We start from the raw sequence: 23,341 nt of genomic DNA on the forward strand, positions 1-23,341 counted from the left end.
TCCAGCCTAGAGGTCAAGAGGTAGGAAGGCACCTAAGGAGCCAGAAGAGAGTGGAAGGTCTTTGGCCAGAAGAAACTAAGTCAAGCTACATAACAAATGGCTGGGAGAGGGGAAGGCAGGCAGTAACCGGAGTTTCACGGGGCTGTTCTATGAAATACTCCTGAGCAACGCAGGGGCCACAAGAATGAGAACAGAGCTTTTGAGAACTGCAGTTGTGGGTTTTGAATTGGGTCTTCTCTACACACTTAGCCTTGGCAGGGTGGAGCCAGGGGTTTATTTGGGCAACAGATGCTTCTCCAGAAACTTCTCTGCTCACAGTGGTCTTCCTCTTGCCCTTTTCATCTGATCTTCCCAACAGGGCATAATGCCAAAGAGGTATCCTTCATCCTGCAGGCCTCCCTGACCTCTCCAATGGGACCCAGTGGGGGTTCCCACAGTGTTCTGTGCTCCCTGCATTAACTCACATCACCGTGTTGCAGTTGTCTGTTTACTTGTTTACCCAAGAAGAGCATCGGCTCCTGAGGGCCAAGACTTAGTCTTAAATCCCCACATTCTGGTCTGACCTGTGGTGGTGCAGTGGGTAATGTGTTGACTTGGAATGCTGAGGTCACTGGTTCAAAACCCTGGGTTTGTCTGGTCAAGGCACATATGGGAGTTGATGCTTCCTGTTCCTCCCCTCCTTCTCTCTCCTTTTCTTCCCTTCTCTCTCTCTCTCTCTCTCTCTCTCTCTCTCTCTCTCTCCCCTCTCTCTAAAATGAATAAATAAAATCTTTTTTGTTTTTAAGTGAGAGGCAGGGAGACAGAGAGACCAACTCCCACATGTGCCCCATCCGGGATCCACCTGGCAATCCCTGTCTGGGGCTGATGCTCTCTGCCCATCTGGGGCTGCTACTTCATTGCTCAGCAACCGAGCTGTTTTAGCACCTGAGGCAAGGCATGAAGCCATCCTCAGTGCCTGAGGCCAACTTGATCAAACCATTTGATCCATGGCTTCAGGAGGAGATGAGAAGGAGAGGGACAGAGGAGATGGAGAGAGAGAGAGAAGGGGGAGAGGTAGAGAAGCAGATAGTTGCTTCTCCTGTGTGCCCTGACCAAGAATCAAACCCAGGACTTCCACATGCCAGGCCGATGCTTTACCACCAAGCCAAGCCAACCAGCCAGAGCCAATAAAATCCTTTTTTAAAAATCCCCACATCCTGGTCCTGGCACCATGCCTAGCACACAGGTATGTAGTAATTAAGATGATCTAGTGTATTTCAAACTCAAAATTTTACTTGACCAAAATAACTGGAGGAGTGGTGACTCTCACCTGCTCCCCTTGTCTTTATGATACAAACTGAGTTTCCTGCCTGTGTGTCAACATCTGCTACTTCTGCAGAGCTTCTGCTACACAACGGTCAGTTCCATGTGCTATAAAACCATCTCAAAGAAATGCTATCTTTGTGTAGGGGAGAGGAGAGCACAGAAGAGTGTGTCACATTTAAAAACTATGAAGAAAATTATCTAAAAATTACTGAAAAACATTTGTTTGGGTATCAAGGTTCCCTATTAGACAACCAGTAACAGAATGGCCAAGTCGGCTCCAGGGCTACAGAAACAGTTGTGGACAGAGGAGCCAAGGTGTGGCAACACTGGTTTCTTCTCTTTCCTTCACGCCCCTAAAGTATGCCCAAGAACTCGGTGGGTCTTTTGATGTAACACAAGGCTAGAAAGGAGAAAGATACACTTTTAGCTTAGTGCCACAACAGAGTTCTGTTGGTGTGCAGTTAATCTTCAAAGTGGAAATGAGCTTTCAGACCAGACCAAAAAGAAGACCTTGTCTCTATACATATGCCCATGCCTAAGACATTCGACCTTCTCCAGGAGTGAGACCAGACAGGGCAGACAGCAACCCAGGCTGGCCATTAGAGACAGGAACTGATGGGGCTTGAAGAGGGTGCAGAATAAAGCAGAAAAAGAGGAGTGGTCTTTAAGTGGAGAAAGGGACACAGTGGAAATGCACAAGGGTGTTTCATGGGGCACAGAGCACAATACACCCTGTAATCCTGAACTAAGGCTTCACACATCCATAAACAGATGCTAGAAACATCCAACTAGATAAGAGAGATAAATTACTCTCAAGAGAAACTACTCTCCCCGTCTCTACTACCATATGGATTCAGTGTGGGCCTGCAGACTGTGGGAACCAGAAGGAAAGGCTTGATCAATTACCCCCTGGAAGGCTAAATGGGCTCGATCACTTTCTTATGAGCTGTGTCCCCTTCCCCTTCCCCTTCCCAGGGAAAAGGGCTGCAATTAAGAGGAGAAGAGAGGAGGCTCCTAGTCCATCCTCAAGTGTGTGCTGAACACGTGGCCCCCTCACAGAGGCAGGAATGGAGGTGCTCGCAATCCAGGTGCACCTCCAACACACAAAGCCAGCGCTCGGCGTGAGGAACAGGTCCCCGTATGGAGCTGTGTGGCACTGGCTGTCACCACTACAGAATCAAGAGGGGTGCCTCATTAAAACTTGCTGTGCAGTATATGAAAAAGAAATGAGTTGTGAACAAGGATCATCTTGTTGAAAATAATGGCTCCTACCCAAGAGACAGTGGGAAACAAGGGTCAAGGGAGAGGAACCGGTCCACCCACCTGGAGACTCAGTTCTTTCAGGAACAGAAATGATTTCTGCTGCATTTTCCCACCCCTCAGCCTCTCTGACCCACAGTGCGGCCAAGTCATGGGGACTTGCAGGAAAATACACGTCTTACACCATAACTCCCTGTGGCTGTTTGTTGTGGGAAAGTAACAAAAATTATATGGTTTTTATTATATCTGATTGGCTGCAATAATGCATCAGATTTCCTGAGGGCTATAAAGATTAATTTATATATTTGCTTGATCTTGGCTCTGGAAAAGTCAAACGTCTAGAATGCAAGCTCCACGAGGGCAGAGAATTCTGCCTGTTTTGTTTGTGGTGGTGTTCAGCATCTGTGGTGGCGCCCCGCTTTTGTGACAGTGTCCAGTGTTTGTGGTAGTGCCCCATTTTTGTGACAGGGTCCAGCATTTGTGGTGGTGTTCCGCGTTTATGACGGTGCCCCACAGCTTAGGACAGTACTCACCACAATTATTCCTTAAATGAAAAGAATGGCTCAGCATATGCCCCTCACTCTCAGTTTTATCACCCTGGACTATACCGTACACTAAAAAAGAGAGAGAGAGAGAGCAGCCATATCCCTAGGCCAGCATTTCCCCACCCTGGCACTGCTGACATTTGAGGAAGGGGAGAGGGGCTGTCCCGGGCATTCCAGGACCATTAGCCGCTTTCCTGGCCCTTACTTACTGGATGCCAGCAGCACTCCCACCCTCACTCCCAGTCCCAGAAACCCAAAATATCTCTAGACATGGTCAATGGCCAATGGCCAATAGCCAATGCCCCCTGGGGGGCAAACACCACCAGTCCACGGGAACCATTGCTCTAGGCCTGTACAGAGCTCCCACCGAGCCGGCAGTCGCAGGGGAAGTCCTTCTCCGAGGTGAGCTGTTAGACAGGCCTGCGGTGGGCACACAGGGAGGAAATACGGGGCAATGAAACCCAGGTAGATGTCTTGAACACAAATGAAGACAGAACTGCGGGCCCAGCCTTGTCTGTATTCGGCAGGAGAAACCACTTTACCGCCGGTGCGGATGGAGCTGGTTTTTAATGATCTCCTCTCACCTCCTCTGCCACCAGGGCATTAAAGAATCTATACATTGTACAGGAGCCGTCAGTAGCAATTGGACTTGAAATCTGGCTCGGAGCATCTGCTTCTGCTCCTCATTATGAATGAGGCTGGGATTCATTAATATCTCCACAACGAGTTAAAAGGGATCTTCAGAGGGCAGGCGCTGGGAGTCATCCAGGAGGCCAGGTAAGGATGTGAGGCGGCTGCTGCTCCCCAACTCCAGGTGAGCTGTGCGTCTCTCACACCCACTTCCCCGACAGAATCAAGAGGGTTCAGAGAAAAACTCCCCACCAGGGCACCTGCATGCAGCCTCCTACCTGTGCCGACTCGGTAACTGCACGGTGCTGCCATGTTCCTATCACACCTTTCTTACCAAAACCACCCCAGAGAGCCCATGCTGTGAGGGGTGCAGTGAGCGCACTGTATAGTTCCGAGGCAGGGTTAGCACAGCCTGGTAACACAACAGTGGTCTTCATAATGCCCATGCCGGTACCCCATGTTTCTACTTCTGGGACTATATTGTAAGGAAATAATTCTAACTCTACAGAGTCTTGTGTACCCACAACATTCATCATGTAATTACACGATATTTAGAATAAGGGAAAATGGAAACAACTGTCTATTGTCAGATATTTTAGTTTGGTATATCGTAGTACATACATTCACTGGACTAATATACACCATTAAAATGTCATTTACAAAGAAGAGCATCATGATATCGTAAAATGTTTATGCTCTGTCATTAAATGAAAAAAGAAAGACAGCACCGAATCATATCGGCAGCATGATGTCAACCATGAAAATAAAAACTGTGGCATTAAAAAGTCTTCTAGAAGCAAACAGACCCCCAAAAAAACAGTGTTAACAGTGATTGCATATGAAGGGAAGTGATTTATTTCTTTTTTTCTGTATCTTCTGAATTCTCTTTTTAAATCATCTATTCCTTAAAAGTGGAACAAGAACAATTTAAAGTCAAAAGAATAATGGTAACCCTACAGCTAAGGGCATGAATACATCTCCTCCATGTTCCCTTTATTCTGATCTCCATCCTATCCCCGACCCCCGTTTTAGTGACATGTAACTGACATATAACACTGTGTAAGTTTAAACTGTACAATGTGATAGCTTAATGCACATATATATTACCAAATGAGTATCAAGGGAAGGTTAACAAAGCCTTCACACCACACATGGTTACCATGTTACTGTTGTTGTTATGTTGAGAACATTTAATATTTAGCTTCTTAGCAACTTTCAAGTATGCAATACACTGTTCGCTATAGTCATCATATTGTACATTACATCCCCAGAACTTGTTCATCTTATAACTGGAAGTTTGTACACTTTGATCAAAATAACCTCATTTCCACCAAGCTAACCCCCCTCACATACACACACACACAAACACACAAGCAAACACCAGCCTACTCTGTTTCTATAAATTCATCTTTTTTAGATTCCACATATAAATGAGATTATACAGTAGAGGTCTTTGTCTGACTTATTTCATTTAGCATAATGCCCCCAAGGACCACCTATGTTGTTGCAAATGGCAGGGTTTCCTTCTTTTTATGACTGAATAGCATTCCATTGTGTGTGTGTGTGTGTGTGTGTGTGTGTGTGTGTGAACATTTTCTTCATCCATTCATCTGTCAAAGAATATTTAAGTTGTTGCCATGGCTTGGCTATTGTGAATAATGCTTCAATAAGCATTGCGTACAGATATCTTTTAGAGAAAGTGATGATTTCCTTTGGATATATACACAGAAGTGAGAAGTCTAGATCTCATGGTAGTTTTGATTTTCAAGTTTTTGAGGAACCTTCACACTGTTTCCTATAGTGGCTAGACCAATGTATATTCCCACTATCAATAGTGCACAGGGGTTCCTCTTTCTCCATATCCTTCCCAGAATTTTTCTCTTGTCTTTTTGACAATAGCCATTCTAACAAGTAGGAGGTGATATCTCATTGTGGTTTTGATTTGCGTTTCCCTGATTAGTGATACTGAGCATCTTTTTATGTGCCTATTACCCATTTGTGTACCTTTTTTGAAAAAATGGCATCCAGGTCCTTTGTCCATTTTTAAATGAAGTTATTTGGAATTTTTCTATTGAGTTATAAAAGTTCTTCATATATTTTGGATAATAACCACTTATCAGATATGGTTTGCCAGTATTTTCTCCCATTCCATAGGTTGCCTTTACATTTTATTGTTTCTTTTGCTGCACAGAAGCTTTTTAATTTAATACAGTTTCACTTGTTTATTTTTGTTTATGTTGGTTATGCTGTTTGTATCAGATCTTAAAAAAAAAAAAGAAATTGTTGCCAAGACCAATGTCAAGAAGCTTTTTCCTAATCTTTTCTTCTAGGAGTTTTATGGTTTCATGTCTTATATTAAAGTCCTTAAATCCAATTCAAATTAATTTTTGTGAGTGGCATAAGAAGGGGTCCAATTTCATCATTTGTACGTGAATATCCAGTTTTCCCAACAGCACTTACTGAAGAGACTATCCTTTCCCCATCAAGTTAGCCTAGTATATTTCTGTCTATAGTACAACCAACTATTGTTATCTTAATCTCTGTATTGTTTCTCTCCCCCAACTAGATCACAGGCTCCATAAGAGTAAGCAAGTTGTCTGATGTGTAACAGATGCTCAATACATTTTATTGAACTGAACGTACAAGTTAGACTGTAGGGAAGTAAAACAATAATGTTCTCAATGAAGTTTCACACACTAGTGGTGTGAGAGTAACTGGCACAGCCAATTGGTAGAACTATTTAGTCTCATCTTTAAAAGCTAAAGATTCTCCTATCTTATAGCCAATGGATTCTACAGCAAGGTATGTACTCAAGGAAAAAATGCATACATAGGTCCACAAAAGACATGCCCAAGAAAGTGCTATTCTATAATGGTCAAAGCCTGGAGACTACCCAGACGTCCTTCCACAACAGAACAGGTAAACACACTGTGGAATACGCACAAGGCAATAAGAATGAACAAGCTACAGACATGCATCACAAATCTGATGTTGAGCAAAAGAAGCCAAGCCCCACCCCACTCCCTAAATCCTTATGATTCTATTATAAAAGTATATAAGCAGGCCCTGGCCGGTTGGCTCAGTGGTAGAGCGTCGGCCTGGCATGCGGGGGACCTGGGTTCGATTCCGGTCAGGGCACATAGGAGAAGTGCCCATTTGCTTCTCCACCCCCCCCTCCTTCCTCTCTGTCTCTCTCTTCCCCTCCCGCAGCTGAGGCTCCATTGGAGCAAAGATGGCCCGGGCGCTGGGGATGGCTCCTTGGCCTCTGCCCCAGGCGCTAGAGTGGCTCTGGTCGCGGCAGAGCGACGCCCCGGAGGGGCAGAGCATCTCCCCCTGGTGGGCAGAGCGGATCGCCCCTGGTGGGCGTGCCGGGTGGATCCCAGTCGGGCGCATGCAGGAGTCTGTCTTGACTGTCTCTCCCCATTTCCAGCTTCAGAAAAATACAAAAAAAAAAAAAAAAGAAAGAAAGAGGAGGGGTTACTAGGTAGCTTCAGGAGAGGGGCTGGTCAACAGAAAAGTCATGACCAAGCCAGGATTAGAGGATTGGAACTTTCTGCCCCACCACTGCCTCAAACCTGGTATTAAAAAAAAAAAAAAAAAAAAAAAAAAAAAAGTATATAAGCAGGCAAAAGTAATCTACAGCACTGTAAGCCAGGGGAGTTCCTATCTAGGAAGGGGTTAAGGTAGTGCTACAAGGGACACTAACTTCTCAAATGCTGATTACATTCTACCACTTCAGACTTGATCTTAGCCAAAAGGCCGAGATGCAATAAGGTTCTATCTCTGGACCTGGTTGTATGGGTGTGTTCACTCTGTGGAAGTGTACAAGCAGTACATTTGTGATTGGTACTCTTTGTTCTATGTAGGTTCTACGTCAATGAAATATACTCCCTACCCAGCCAGGGCTGCTGAAGACAGGAAATATTTTCTGTGATCCTCTCTCTAGGTCACTACAAGCCTTGACCTAGACCTCTGATAAGGCTGATCTCACCATTCTCAGCGTTCATATTCAAGCTTTGTCTCATCTAAGCAGTGCTCCACCTCAATTACACAGCCCTGCACCCTTCTGTTGGCAGTGTCTGGGTCCCTAAACTCAGACATAATAGCAGAGGTCACCATATATGTCAGTAATAGTTGAGGTAAGCTGAAGTAGCCTGCCCACCAGAGAGATTCAGAGATGAATGCTATGCTACTTCCCACAGAGATGTGGGTTGGGTCACAATGCCTCTGGTGTCCAGCCTGTGAGGACTACTCTGGTTCCTTTGCAGAGGGACCCCCAGTAGGTCCCTGACCACCACACACTCTTTCTTCCTCACTTTATCTCAGACAAAGTCTGTGGACTCCACAGGACAGGAATCAGGTTGGTACTGTTCCCTGCTGCCTCCTAAGTGGCCTGGCACAGAGTAGCCTGGCCAACAAGTCTCTGTGGCATCAATATATGAAGACATGAAGAGATCAACTGAATCTGTGCACCAGTATCTGGAAACCACAAAGGCAAGGATCTTGGTCCAGGATGACCATGGAAACAAAAAAAGTGGTTTTTTAGCCCTGGGTTGTTGGCTCAGTGGTAGAATGTCAACCTGGCATATGTACATCCCAGGTTCAATTTCTGGTCAGGGCACACAGGAGAAGCAACCATCTACTTCTCCACTCTTCTGCTTCTTCCTTCTCTCTCTTTATCTCTCTTCCCATCCCACAGCCATTGCTCGGTTGAAGCAAGTTGGACCTGGGCACTGAGAATGGCTCCCTGGCCTACCTCAGGTGCTAAAACATCTCAGTTGCTGAGCAGTGAAGCAGTGGCCCCAGATGGGCAGAGCATCAGCCCCAGATGAGAACTTCAAGGTAGATCCCAGTCAGGGTGCATAGAGTATGTCTCTCTGCCTCCCCACTTCTCACTTAAGAAAAATAAAAAAATAATAATAAATAAATAAAAATATTTTTAAAACACAGAGGTACTTCTGAGGTAGAAAGAAATTTTAAATCACCAACTCTATCATATAAAAATCACACAACTTATATAAAACCAGTAAAAACAGCCTTATTTTTATCTTTACCATAGATAGTATTTGTATTCTCTCATTCACTGAAGTGACATAAGCCTCATTCAGGGTAACTGGTCAAAGATCATAGGCCAGGTCCAGAGTCACAGCAAGGCTAACTGACTCAGATGAGAAATGGTGTGTTGGCCAAATAAAAGTGTCGGACACCAACTAACCAAGCCCACCAAAGTCACAAAGGAGTCATCATGTTCAACAAGCATAGAAAGATGCAAAAACTACCTAATTGTCCCTTACTTAGTAATGAGGCTACGGGAAGACTCCAGATAGCCACACAAATCTGTTAAATACACTTAACTGTTTCTCTTTCCCTCTTGGCAATGATTTTAACCATTTCAGGTACCATCAATTAGAGGAAATTTGGCAACATGAGGAGAAGCAAAGTTTGAGAGTTTGTCCAGTGGGCAATGGAATGACTTTAGAACCAGAAATATTTCCTCTCGTATCAATCTCATTGAGCCTCAGAAACTATCTACACTTGGATGAGACTTTGTGTGTGTGTGTGTGTGTGTGTGTGTCCTCTGTTCTGCCCTACCAAGCAAAAAGATTTACTACACCAAAAAGAGAGTTGCAGAGAGTGTCACTGCCCAGCCTGTAGCCCTCGGACTGTGTCTGCAGTCCATGCCCAGGGACCGCCTCGTCTGAGAGTAACAACCTGTGTCCCATCCCCCGGTCCTCACCCCTTCCATGTCCATGCTCTCAGAACCACATCAGCTTCAATACCCATCTCTCTATAAACTAAAGCCAATGTCAGAATCAATTTCCTTCTGTTCATGTGCGCGCACACATATCAATTCTGCTAGAGGAGATGCAAAGTCAGACCAGACTCAGCTGGGTTCAGGCCCCTCTGAAGACAGGAAGATTTGGTGAGATGATCCCCTTGGACATTGTCATGTAAAAGCTTCCACATCAATTCCACTGTGCTCAAGTGAACAAGTGCCCCTGATGCCCTGGAAGCCAGTCAAGAATCAAATGTTCTTCTACATCACGACAGTGATGACTGCTGAGACCTATGCAGATACACACTTTGGAAAGACCTTTCTTTCCATTGATGTCACCAGTGGTCCTGCTGACAGAGGGGAAGACAATGGACACAATCACTGAATACTACAAGACAAAATGCTTATTTTATCTAAAATTTTATTATTCATTTGGAGCTAATGGTGCTGGATATTTGGGATGCATAACAATTCTCCAGGAATTCCTGAAAATACAGTCTGAGAACTACCTGTACCAGAATCACCTGAACAGGCTCCTGGGTGCCACCCTGGACCTATCAGAGACTATGCTCTACAGGAGGAGGCTGAAATCCACACTTCAAACAAGCCCCAGCAGTGACTTTTCAAGATTATAAAGATGTAACTCTGAGAACCATGGCTCTAGCACCTCCCTCTGGGCATTTTCCCTTTTTGCCGTGGCCACGGCTGCTCCTCTCTACTTGGCCAGGCCTTCTCCAGAACTGAGTTAGAGTGAGTCCATCTACATGGTAGAAAAGCAAGGGTGGAGAGCAAATAGAGAGGTGGAGGCCTCAGCTCTTGGCACGCTTGTCTCCTCCGCTTGTTATCTGAGCAAGGATTGCCTGGGACACCTGCAGGAAGCTCTGCTCCCTGCTCCAATCACGGGAGCCGACAGACTGAATAAATCCTGCTCACCCAGCACATAATTATGTTGGGGAATGTTGACAGTGCCTTCTGGAGTGTGGCGTGTTGAAGATCGCCCAGGAAGAGTTTGTAAATTACTACAAAGAGTTGTATAACGTGTCCTTCCTGCCTCCCTTCCCCATTGCGCCAATGAAAAAAAGTTAATTTTAAAGTATCAAGACAGTATCGAGGGAGTATGTCACCTAAGGTAATATTTGCATAGAATCATAAGAAAAGCAACCCAATCAAGTTAATTTGGACATAAGTGTTATCCCTCTAGGAGAAGCTCCAATAATTCACATCACTCATCTGAACACACCTTCCTTTCTCCGCATAAAGAAACCGCTATCTTCATGCCTGTCACAGTCGCACTGGGAGGACCCACGCCCAGGGGCTATGAAAGGTCACACACTGTTCAGCACTCTGACACAGTGTGAAGAAACTGCATGAATGCTGTCTCTCCCCCTAAACTGTGAGCCCGAGGATAGAAATGTTGCGTTTCATCTTCAGCTTCCAAGCCTGGCACCCAGCTGGGTCTCAGCAAGGGTAGTGGTGGAAGGGGACAGGGAGGAGGGCAAGGAGCCACCTCTATGCACCAGTCTCATAAACGTCATAAATCATCACTCTGCCCGAGAAACTCTACACACCCTTATCTCTGAGCAGCACTGGGAATTGCAGGGGCTCTACAGCCCAGGACACTTGATCACAGAGGGAGAGAGAACTCAGGGGCTCCCATCGCGAGAGGGGTAGAAAGTATGTTTTGAAAGGGGAAGGTGAGGTGGGGGGTGTTTACACAGCAGGGAGGGCTGCAGAAGATGACACAGAAGCACAACGGAGGGCAGGGACAAGAGAACAGGCCACCCCTCCAAGTACTTCATTCAACTGTGTACCTCACCTGTCACAGGTGACTCATTCCCCTACCCCCAAAATGTGGATTACATTGGAAATGCGTAGAGCGTGCTTTTCAAATGAACTGAGAAAGCTTGCTACTGAAGGGATTCCCAGAGCAAACATGTCTGATGAAAACACAGCAAGGTCTCCCCCACTCTAAGACTTTCACACCAACACGTCCGGCTCACTGCCTAGGACAGAAGCACCTCTTCCCCTCACCTGGCTCTCCTCACTTGGCTTGCCCCGTGGTCCAGTCAGTCCCTGCCTTTCCCAGGGAGGCAGTCCCTGACCAAAACGATCCCCTTCCTCTTCTCCTTCTCCTTCCCCTTCCTGTGAAACATCCTCTGAGCTTCTGACTCTCTACTAGGAGTGCTTTTCTCAACTGTCCCTCAAGGACTATTTGTGATTGCTTCTCTGTCTGCCACGCTGGACCATAAGCTCCGGGAGGATACATCCTGTATCCATCATCTGCACCCAGCGCCTAGCAAAGACCTGGCAATGCCAGCTAGGTAGCTGGCATTTGGAGAACATTTTTGCACCAACAAACCACCATACCCTGAGTTGACTATTTGTCACTGTTTGGGTTTTCCTAAACCAGGCTCACTGCTTTGGCTGCAGTGAATGATAGGTCTTCCAACAGCTTGTAATGAGATGGAACCCAAGAGCTGTACCTGTGATAGAAGGAACAAAGGCCTGGCCAGTCATCCTAGTATTTTCCTATTGATTCTAAAGCCTACAGGAAGCACTGGCCAGACCTGCAGGAGCCTCCCCACGGACAGTGACACAGAGGAGCCCTATTCCCCCAAAGCCAGCCTGGGACACTCTCCAGAACTAGATGAAGATTTTACCTTTTGAGATGACTGGAGGCAAGTGGATCGGAGCTGAACATTAAAAGGGAAACCAATTAGGGCTTAGCTGGCATTAAAGGGCTCCCTGGGGAGTTCTTCAAGTAACTAGAATTTCAGGCACAGCTGGGCACAGCCCTCCTCTCAGATCTGTCATGATGAGAGTTGCCAGCTTCAGGAGAGGTCCAGTGTAATGAGGAATACAAAGGAGAGCACCTCTGCCAGGAGCTGCAACTGGAGGTGACAGAGCCTGAGCCAGACGGGAGCTCACATGGCCTCCCAGACCGGCAGGCAGTAGACCCAGAACAGGCTCAAGGATAACGGAACAAACTTCCCTAGCATTTCTCTGAGACACGAGACAGAGAGCACCTCTACAGCTGAGTGCCAGCAGCTTACTCATGCTCCCAGAGCTGAAGGGAAGGGAAGCCGCCCTCAGAGGGCAAATCAGAACAGCAGGCCCACTGGCCACTGAAAGGCCATGAGCATCTACTTTGTGCATGAGCTCACTTACTCCTCACAACCCTACAGAGTAGAGGGGGTCACTCCAGTTTTACAGATGAGAACACTGAAGCTCTAGCCAAGACCCAAGCTTATACTTGGCGAGATTGGACTGTGAGCTCCAGCGAAGAGTGGGCTCTGCTCCGTGATGTGCCTCCGCCTCAAGAGCTTTGAGTGTGTTTGGTTGAAATATATTTTATTGAGTAAATGGGTAAGAAATGACTTATTATGAAATACTCAATTACTAACATTACTTTGTTTCTCCAAGCGAGATTAAATAGTTCGGCTAATGATTAGGTCCCACCCCCTTGGGAGAGTATTACAGGTGCAGTAATCCATTTGGGACTACTTCTTGCTTTTAAAAACAATCTCATCAGCATATAGGGGAGTATTTATCCTCCTAGCAATCTAGTTCAGCTAAAGTACCATGGGGGTAGGGCTTGGGGGGGGGGGGGGCAGGAGAAGCCCAGGGCTCAGCCTGGGAAGGTCACCTGGGACAAGAAGCTCTGCCATTCTCGCCGGAAAGACTAAGTCTTCTTGGTCAAGGGCAAACTGGAGGTAAGGACAGAGAACACAGATATGGTCTGAGGCCTATCAACTTTCCAAGTGTCCCTTTATAATGACTCCTGTGGAATAATTATTTCTATCGGTGGTTATCTCATACAGGGGATTTAAGAGAGTGGGTTCATTAAAGAGAGTCAGGATCACAAACTCATTCAAGTCTCCTTGAACCTGTTTAATCAAAATGATTTTCTGCTATTCTCTATTCCAAGCCAAGGTTCTGTGGTGACAGATTAATGACTGATCCACTAAGTCAGACCACCTCTCTGGTCACCTACCTCACCCACTAAGCCAGCCACCATTCTATCAATAAGCCACACTTCTCATTGAAACTCACTACAGCTGAGCTGTTAAGATCAAATGAGCAGACGAGACACTCACTGACACCCCAGCTCTGCTACAAAGACCACCAAACCCCACCGAGTAAGGAAAGAAGGCAGGCCTGCCCTTGTGGTCTCATTAGAATTACAAACTCAGGTCACTCCGGAGTAAGATAAATGCCAGCCAAAGCAACACTTCTGATTCTCTGGGCTGGCTAACAGTAATTATCCTGGAGTTAAATGTCAGGGCTAGTTTTGTGTGTGCAAAAGAAAGAAAATGTCATGTTTGGTGTAAACAACAATATTATTTTAATCAAATCAGAAGCTCATCATTAGCAGAAGGTAAGCCCTGGCGTGACCCCTACAATAAGCTGTGTCCACCTGGCCTCCCACTCTACTTGGTCTCAGCCTGAGGCTCCTCACTGACTACCCTTCCACATAAAGCAGGAAAGACGTGTGATCCGCTGTCAGTGGCGGCTCACACCCAAGACCGCTCCACTTTGGTTCGACTGCTGTGTACAGTGAGGGCTGAGAGTCAGACTCCTGGTTCCAGCCCAGTCTCCTCTGCAGCCCATCTCTGTAACTCTGGGCAAAAGACTTAACCTTCCAGTAAATCAGGGATAATAACAGTATATCTCTCCTGGGATTGTTATGAATTACGTGCGGTAACATACATAAAGTACCTTAAACAATGACCGGTACGCTAAGTGTTCCGTTAATGTTAATTTATCTATTTCTGTAATATTTAAATTTTTATTATAACCAGCATGTATTACCTTAATAAGAAAAGCTTATTTAAAAAAAATTTAAAAAGAAAACATGATAAAACAAAAATGTGTGACAGTATAAGAGAAAGGGTTTCATCTGGCAGACAACAGATTACCAGAGGGCAGGATCACATTATTGATCTTGCTCACCTATAGAGCCAATTACCCTAGCACATGGTAGACAGTCAAATATCTGTTAGAGTGAATGAATGTACAAATGAATAAGCATAAACAGAGGAAATGTTCCTTACAAGAATGGTTATGGAAAGCCAAATAAGATTCAGAAAATAAATCAGGACAATGGCTGTAGCATCTTGACTCTTCAACCTCAACCACATAGAAGTTAGATGTGTGATGGTTGGAAGTGGGAAATCATTGTACAACTAAATACGAACATCTGTCCTTCTTCATCTTCTCCACCCTAAAACTGTGTCTGGGGGTCTCCATCTGGCTTCAACATCCCAACTGCTAGTCTTTATAAAAAGAATGATCAACTGTGTAACTGGAATATAAATTGCATTAATACAAAAAGAATGAGAACCAACCTAACAGACACCAACACATCTAAGGAGCATATGTCTCCTAACATCTGAATGGTATATTCCTCCTGGATCCATCAATCCAGGGAACAAGACATGGAGAAATCCTGACATTTTTACTTCTGGAAAGGAGACAGTGGTTATCTGCGTACAAGAGCAATAGGTCCACTTCAACGCGACAAGAACCAGCTATCAGGACATCTTTGGCAATGTCACAGCACATTCAACAGGTAGGGGAGCATGGAGCACACAGAGTGCCATCATTTCTATTTCAAAATTAGCCAATGACACCACCAATGGGTATCATAAGCTTTCTAAAGGAAGCCCTTAGTTTTCAGTTTCACAAGTTCAAAAATTACTTCCAACTATCTCTCCCCCAAGCGCAAGAAAGTGATCGGTCAGGCGAATAGCAACAAGTTTTCTTTCACAGAGATGTCCAAAAACTGACAAGAACCATAACAACAATCTCAGGGAAGTCTTTCAAAGTCATCGTGGCTTCAACAAAACAACTAAAACAGTAATGGAGAAGCTACATCTTGTCAACCTCAAGCAAGGCCTGGCTCAGTAAAAACTATCAGACTGGCCGAGCAACTGCACTAGCTGGGGCTTCATCCATTGTCCACTGAACAGCTGGTTTCCATGGGAAGCAATCTTTCACTCCCTGGTCCCAGTAGGCTGAGGCTTTGTGGTTATTCCAAGTAAACAACCCAAACTAAGACACTTGGCCTTGGCCTAAAAGATTATCCAGTTTGAGTTTCACAACACTTTAAAGAGGTTAATGGCATTAAATTATGTCTGATATATGACTGGCATCAGAAGACCCCATGCAGCAGTTAAAATGATTGATAACTAAAGAAGTCTGGGGTTTTTTAAACATATTTAGATGTTTTTAATGTTATTAAGGATTAAATTATGATTTGAAAAGAATACATGCTGCCTAAAATACATATTAGCTTCACACCTAAAACAACTCCAGAAACAAAAAAGCAACATATTTGAACAAAGAAGCTTTTCTCTTTTTGCTACATGCTGGATGGACATTTTTACAATATTTAAGGTGGTATTTCCTAAACATCATAAAAATTACCTTGAATGTTTGTTTAAAACACAGCTTTCTAGCAGTCGACCAGAAATGTGGACTCAGAATCTCAGGGGAGAGAGCTGGCACTATAATTTAACAAGCACCCCAGGTGAGCTTCATGAGCAGTCGGGTTTGGAAACCACTGATCCAAGGATAAAAAATATCACCATTTGCAAGAAGGATGAAAAATTAAGAAAAGAAAAAATTTTAAGTTAAAAATGTAAAGTAAATAGGAAATAAGAACAACGTCATGCTTACGGTACACTGCGACTAGAAAACCCAGAACAGGCAGAAAGCACAGGAAAACCTCCCGCATCACTAAGGCCACAGCGGCTCTCCGCTGGCCCAGCTCCACGCAAACCAAGCTGTCTGTAAAGGGCCCTTCTCCTCTACACCTGGTCCAAGTAGCCAAGTCTAGGACTAGAGTTAAGCATTTTCCCTCTTTCTCAACTCTTTCAAAAACGTAATGGTAAAAGAAACAAAAATGATTTCTACTCTGTGAGTCCATGAATGGAAGCTCCTTTGGGACACCTTTTTCAGCCACAGGCAAAGGTAGTCACTGCAGGGCTCCTCGGGGCTGAACAGAAGAGACTGAAGACCAACCATTAACAGGTCAGGGACCAGGGGGAAGAACAGCAGGGATCTCATGGGCAAGTGGGAGGAGCAGGAAGAATATCTGTTGCAAAATTAAGAGCCCAGATAACTAGTGGCATATTGGAAGTATTTGAAAGCCCCTTTCAAAGAGAAGCAGCCAGCAGTCAACTGGAGGGACTAGGAAAAAGAACAGCAAGAGGAGAGGGAAGCACTCACTCAGGACTGAGTGCACCTGTTCCTCTGGAGAGGTGCTCTTTGGAAAGTAAAAGAAAACATTCATCAGAATCCTCAGATTCCCTCTCTGCAAGGAATGGGGATATCCGGGATGGGGACACCCGGGATGGGGCTCAGAGAAATCTACTGAAAGAGGGTAGCTCCCACACATCTCCCACCTCCAAAAGCCCTGGGCCCATTGACAAGAACAGAGGCTCTGGGCACACGTCTCTCTCAAGGGCAGGCATTCCTAATCTTAAGTATCACAAAACTTCTTCCCTAGGCATCTAGAAGTGCCCACCCCCAGCCACCTGGGCAGAATAGAAAGAGCTGGCAACAGCTCCCACAGCACAGTGGGGATGCCACCTGCTGCTGGACTGTGCTAGGTGCCTCTTGCCCCTGCATCCTCTGGGGCATATTTGGGGCACAGCAGGCAGCAGATGTGCCTCTGGGTGCCCAAGAATGACTTCCTCCCCTCCCAGAGATCCCCGGAGGAGCAATCCTCTGCCACCCAGACTCCTCTTCAGGGCAGGGGACTAACTCCATGAGCTCCCTGCTCCCTTTCCTTTCCCCTAAAAAATGTTCAAGATCAAAACACCACATTCCCTTTCCCCCACCATTTTACCAGGCCCGTTGTCATGCCCCTCCAAACACCTGGAACACCTGGCTCTCTAACAAATGAGGGGGGCTAAGCCCCAAACCTCACCTCTACAGCAGAGAATCTTCTGGCACACCCTAGAGATGGTCCAAATAACTGCTGCCCAGGGAGGTTCTCTAGGGGGCTTGACAAAGTCAACCATCAACGTTAGAATTCAGAAGCTTAGAGAGCCTCTCTCTGGGCAGCTGCACACTGTTCACATCACGTTTAGTTCAGTCACCTCCCCGTCCTACAAATACACGCACCTGGACCACAGGTAACAGGCAAAGAGAATTAAGCCTTCGAAGTTCTCTTTAAAGTTCTTAGGCAAGACGCAGCCCAAGAAGCAGGGACCAACAAGCTGCCGTGGGGGGGTCTGCACCAGTCCCCTCCCGACCCCGCTCCAGACAGCTATCAAGGAGGCTGCCCCGCCCGTAAGGCCGGGGGGCAGCTGTACTCACGTCTCGAAAGCGGTTCCAATACTTGTCCCGGTCGTACTGGGAGACGGTGCTCAGCCACTGGTCATTGTCTAGGAAATTGCCGTTGGGGCCCGCGCCTCCCGCGAGCGCTTCCAGGTGCCGGCTGTCGACCTGGAGCAAGCAGCACGCCGCGGCCGCCGCGAGCACCGCGATCGCTGGCATCTGCGGGGCAGGGGGCACCGGGGCGGTGAACGGAGGGCAGGCGGTGGCGAGCACCGAGGACCGCGCGCCTCCACTGCCGCCCCCGGGGCGGGGATCTCACCGCGGGGACAGGGTCGTCCCTCGCACACCTGGGGCGCCTGTCGGGGATCTAGAGACCTGGGGACCTCTCTCACGAATGGGGGCTGGGGGGAGGACTCGGTTACAAATGAAAAGGCTGCGTCACAAATTAGGAGCTGCTATCAAACTACAGAAGACCCCGTCAGCTATTTTCTGGGTGCCCCCGACACCATTACTCCCAGATGGGAGGCTTCAGTCCCCCTCCACAGAAACGGGCAGCCCCGGGTCCGCAAGACTCACTCCCCCAGACGGTGCCCAGAGCTCGGAGGGAAAGAGGGGGAGCACGGGCAGGCTCAGGCAGAACGGGGCGGGGGTGGGCACCGCAGCTGGGAGGGTCTCTCCTCGCCCACCCTACCGCTTCAGCAAGACGGGCGCGCGGAGATGCCCCCAGATCCTAGGTGGTCGCGGGGAGGTCCCAACTACGCCAAGTTGGGGCGCGCGGGGTTCCGCGGGCACGTACCTTGGGGCTGGCGGGGGTCCCCGCGTCCGAGTTGCTCGAGCTCCTGTGGCGCGGGCGCTGAGAAGGCTGGTGGGCCTCTTGCTCCCTCGCGCTCCTGCCACCCGCCGCTACGCGTCCGGCCGCTTTGTGAGCCCGCAGCGCTCTGGCTCCGCTCGCTCTCTGGCTCGCTCGGGCGCGGCGTCCGCTGGCGGAGGAGCCAAAGCGCACGAGCCGAGGCCTCTGGCGACCCCTGGCGGCCGCACGCTGGTGTGCCGCCCGGCCGACAGCCCGGCGCCCCTGGTCCAGCACAGCCCGGGATGTTCTCCACATATTAATACGGGACTGAAACTAGCTTTCAGGCCCCAGCTGGCGAGAGAAGGCTGAGGGGTTTGAGGATACTAGGCCAAGAAGCCGACCAGCACTGAGGCATTCTCACAGGGAAGGAAGGTCGTCGGGCCACCAAAGTCAGAATCGCCTTGGTGGGAGGAGAAAGGGGCTCCTAAAAATAGGGATTCCTGGCTCACTCCCCAGACTTGCTGAATCAGCATTCCTTAGGAAGGTCTCCCTGGGGTGAGTGAATTTCTGCACTGCCCGTCCCAGGGCATGCACCCACCCATGTCTCTGCACTCCATGCTTATACCATGCCCACTGCTGTCTGTCTTAAGACAGCCTTCTGGCCTCCGTTTCTATGATTTCTACATCCTTGTGTTTAGCTTGAAGTCCTTCTACACAGAAGCCCTTATCTGCTGAACCAGCCCTGTTGCATCAGCCCTGTTGGGTTTTCCCAGACCGGAGGGAGGGAAGGAAGGAGGGAAAAGAGGAAAACTAGACCAGGCTTCAGGGACAGACAGGACACAGAAGCAGGAGGCTGGTCTTACCCTCCAACCCCCATTCGCTTTCCAAATTCTCAACCATGTCTGGTCAGATAGGGCTGGAAGGGAATTAATGTCCCCCATCTGCATACAGGTGACACCTGCCGCCTTTCTCTTATACAACCATGCTCCATTCCCCAGACATCTGAGTGCTCTTTTAGAACAAATCTGACACACTCACCCCTCTCCCTTCAGCACATACTTAACACTCTTCATGTTGCTTTCCTGACAAAAGACCAAACCCCTGGCAGGAGCGCCCAGGCCCTGCACATCTGGCCCCTGCCTGCCTCTGCTGCTGCCCCCTCACACCACTCCCTCCTCCTTCCCTGACTTCCTGACAGGCTGGCCTTGGTGTGGACCTCAGTGCAGGTGGGCACCTTCCAGCACTGGGCATTCACTTCTGCCAGGCCACTGTCCACCCCCACCCCCAGCAGAGGCCTCATAAATCCCCCCTAGCTTATTTATCTGGACCTCTTCAGAGTGACCCCTGCAGAGCCTGTGGACTGGGACAGGGCACTGGCAGCACTGTCCTTCAGAGCACAGTGCTCTCCTGCTATAAGCTCACTGCACTTGAAATCACTCCACCTCTGTGCCCCTGCCTGGCTGCAGCTCTGTGAGGGCAGTGCCCATGTTTGGCACTGCTGCTCCCAGTATCCAGCCCCGAGCTCTGCTCCTGATGCACAGCAAGTGCTCAGGAAGCACAGGAAGGAAGGAAGGAAGGAAGGAAGGAAGGAAGGAAGGAAGGAAGGAAGGAAGGAAGGAAGGGAGGAAGGAAGGAAGGAAGGAAGGAAGGAAGGGAGAGAGGAAAGAAGGAGCCCTATCATGGTCTGAAACCACACTCCTCAGCCAACATGCTCCAACATATGTGATACAGTCATATGTAAGTTGTACTGCAAATAATTTGGTTGTGTGAAGTCTAATATGTAGAAGTTGGATTAAGACTTTCTCTAGAAAGTAGCAGATGCTTATCCCAACATTACTATGACTGATTTACATTCCTAGAAACATTCCCGAAAGGGAGAAGAAGGAGTGGAGTCACAGCTATATACTGGGGACTGCGTGTCATTGTGGTTTATTGCATCATGGGAACATTTTAGGTATTTCAGTGTCATGTTCTGGGTATATGAGAGCAGGAGAGAGGTTTAGAAATGATGGAGAGAGTGTGTTTTACTTTCATGGAAACCCAGGAAGCAGCCACTTCTCCATTTCTCTGCCCAGTTTGATGGCAAAACTTCTCCAAAAAGTTGTCCCCAGATGTCCCTTCAGCCTCCTTAGCTCCAATTCATTCTTCCACCCATTCTAATCTGCCTTTCCGCCGCACTAACTGAAATGACTTGTCACCATCAGCAACCTCCTCTAAGTCTCCAAACCAAACGGGCAGCACTCAGCCCTCCCCGAAGTGGCCTCTGAGAAGTCGCCTTTGCTCCTGTGACGCCGTGCCTCCTGGCTTTCCTACTCCCACTGCTCATTCCCACCTGTATGCCAGAGCTTCTCGGGGCTCAGGCCTCGGCCCTCTGCTCCTTTTGTCAGAGCCCCTTCCCTGAGCACTCACATTCAGTCCTGTGCTGAGATCCTCCAGTTGTATTTCCAGTCCAGAGTGCCTGATGAGTTCCAGCGGTAGGTCCCAACTTCCTATTTAACATCTCCATATGCCCCATGGATATGTCAGACCTCACCAGGTCAAAACACAGTCTCCATTTCCCTCCACAAACCTGTGCTCTGAGTCATCGCTATCACAGTAAATGTGTCTCCATCCATGTGGCTGTGAAAGCCAGAAACCCACGGGTTGTCCCCAGTCCCTCCGTTTCCCTTGCCCCTCCCTGCCAGCCTATCAGCAAGCCGATACAGCCCACCTCCCAACACCCCTTCACTCCACCTCCATGGCCCCAGCCACTGGGCCTTCATGTCACCTGGAGGGCTGCAGCAGCTTCCTGGTTGATGTCCTTGATTCTTTCCTTTCCCCTCCAACCCATGAACCACTCAGGGTTCACAGTAATCTTTTTAAAACAGAAATTACTCCCTTGCGTAAAACCTTTCAATGGCTCTTCATGACACTAAAACAAAAATCCAAACTCCTTCCTATGACTGGACAAGCCCTGCACCATCTGGCCCCTCCTGCCTCCCATCCATTCCCTGGACTCCAGCCACCCATGCCAAGCATGCTCTCACCTCAGGTCTCTCCCAGCTCTTCACAGGTTAGCTCCTTCTTAGCCATCAGATCTCAGCTCCAATGTCACCACCTAAAATGGGCCCTCTACATTCCAGCCACATCTCTACTCTATGCTTGCACCTGGTTGTTCCGGTAGGAGTATTTTGTTCTTTTGTCTCGCTCTTCCCCAATTTGAATATTAATTCTAAGAGGGCACACATATTGTCTTTTTTTACTCTAGTAGCCCCAGGCTTATCTCAGAGCCCAAAATTTAATGGGCAATCAATAAATATTCACCCAGTGACTGAATGAATGAATGAAACAAATTCCATAATCCTTAATGCACTCTAAAGTTTGAAAACTGCCTGGAGACATTTCCTTTGGTTGCTCTTAAGTCCCTTGTTCTACTGATGCCAGCTTTGCTGTTGTGGCCAGGCCTGTCCCCAGTTTAATCAGAGGGCATCTGCTCTTGGCCACGCTCCAACCTCACAACTGGAACCTTCCCTGTAACCACCTGCCGGGTGGTGGAGCAGCCAGAGCACATGGGCAGGTGTGAGGGAGCCGGGTCTGGCCAGAACAGAGGAAGGGTGTCACCTTGGAACAGGGGCAAGGAGGCTGGAGCTGGAGACCTGCCATCAACTCAGCCAGCACTGGGGGAGAGAAATGTCAGATTTATTCGGCTGCGGGAAGCACTCGGGACCAAAATCAATACCGAGCCTTGGGGCTGTATTTCTGCTTTTCATTGGCTAATGCAGAACTATAATAACTCCTTGTTTTAACATAGTTCTTATTTCCAAAGAGCCCCACATGTTTTATTTTTGGTTTAATAGATCCTCAGACATGGACTGCTGGGTTGTCTGAAGCAGACATAACTATCTCCATTTTATGCTGAGGACAATGGAGTGCAGAGAGGTTAGATGAATTGCTGAAGGTCACAGAAAGAGAAAAAGATGAATCTAGTCACAGGAGTTCGAGGGGCAGCTCCCACCTCATGATGCTGTGCTGGCTAGAAAGCGATTCACCCATTGGGATCCAGCTGGTAAAAGAGGTGCCTCTAATCCTTACCTTGTCATCCACCTAGATTTATTTTGAGCTGCAAACTCATACATCTGCTGGCTACCTGGCATCTCCATTGGGTTGTCTCGCTGGCACAGGGAATCCAGTGTCCAAACTGAATGTTTGAGCTGCATCCCTCCACCAGAACTGCGCCCCTTCCCACGTCCCTACTCGGAAAGCCTCCACCACCACCACCACCCCAAATGCTAGTGTCACTCTGACCTCCTTCTCGGTCCGCACTTTCAATGAATCATTAATATGTCAAGACTATCTTTGCAATGTTTCCAGTTCCACTCATTCTTCCCCATCTCCAGAGTCCACTTCCCACCACCTTCCACCTACTCTGCACCCCTTACAGGGGTCTCTGCTTCCACAGGGGTTCTCTGTCGGTATTAATGTGATCACTTCTCTCTCCTCACTGCCCTGTGCTCTCAGGATGAAGGTCAGGTCCTCACCATGACTACCTGTCTACCCTGCAAAGCCAGGGGCTACCAGCCCCCCTGTTCCACACGGCCCTCCTTGTCCCCCTCTGATCACCTGCACCCTGCCCCCTCTACCTCAGGGCCTTTTGTGGGGGGCTCACTGTAGCCTGGAGGTTCTCCCCCTCCCTGCCCTTTTCTCCCCAGCCTCACTCACCCTTCAGGCCACAGCTCCGCTCCGGGTCCTCAGAAAAGGCTCTCCTTC

The 23,341-nt window shown here is 47.9% G+C and overlaps 1 protein-coding gene across 1 annotated transcript in view; it reads right to left on the reverse strand.

The window, feature by feature from the left end:
- Positions 1-18,921, reverse strand: part of SPOCK1 (SPARC (osteonectin), cwcv and kazal like domains proteoglycan 1) — a 523,795-nt gene extending 504,874 nt beyond the window's left edge. The window contains exons 1-2 of the mRNA XM_066272544.1: positions 18,602-18,921; positions 17,845-18,024 (exon numbers count right to left, since the gene is read on the reverse strand). Of these exons, the coding sequence (XP_066128641.1) occupies positions 17,845-18,024; positions 18,602-18,910 (489 nt within the window). The 5' untranslated portion in view covers positions 18,911-18,921. The remainder of the gene's footprint in view (positions 1-17,844; positions 18,025-18,601) is intronic.
- Between the last annotated feature and the right edge of the window lie 4,420 nt (positions 18,922-23,341).

Source organism: Saccopteryx bilineata, chromosome 4, assembly GCF_036850765.1.
Source record: "Saccopteryx bilineata isolate mSacBil1 chromosome 4, mSacBil1_pri_phased_curated, whole genome shotgun sequence".
NCBI classification, from domain to species: Eukaryota; Metazoa; Chordata; class Mammalia; order Chiroptera; family Emballonuridae; genus Saccopteryx; species Saccopteryx bilineata.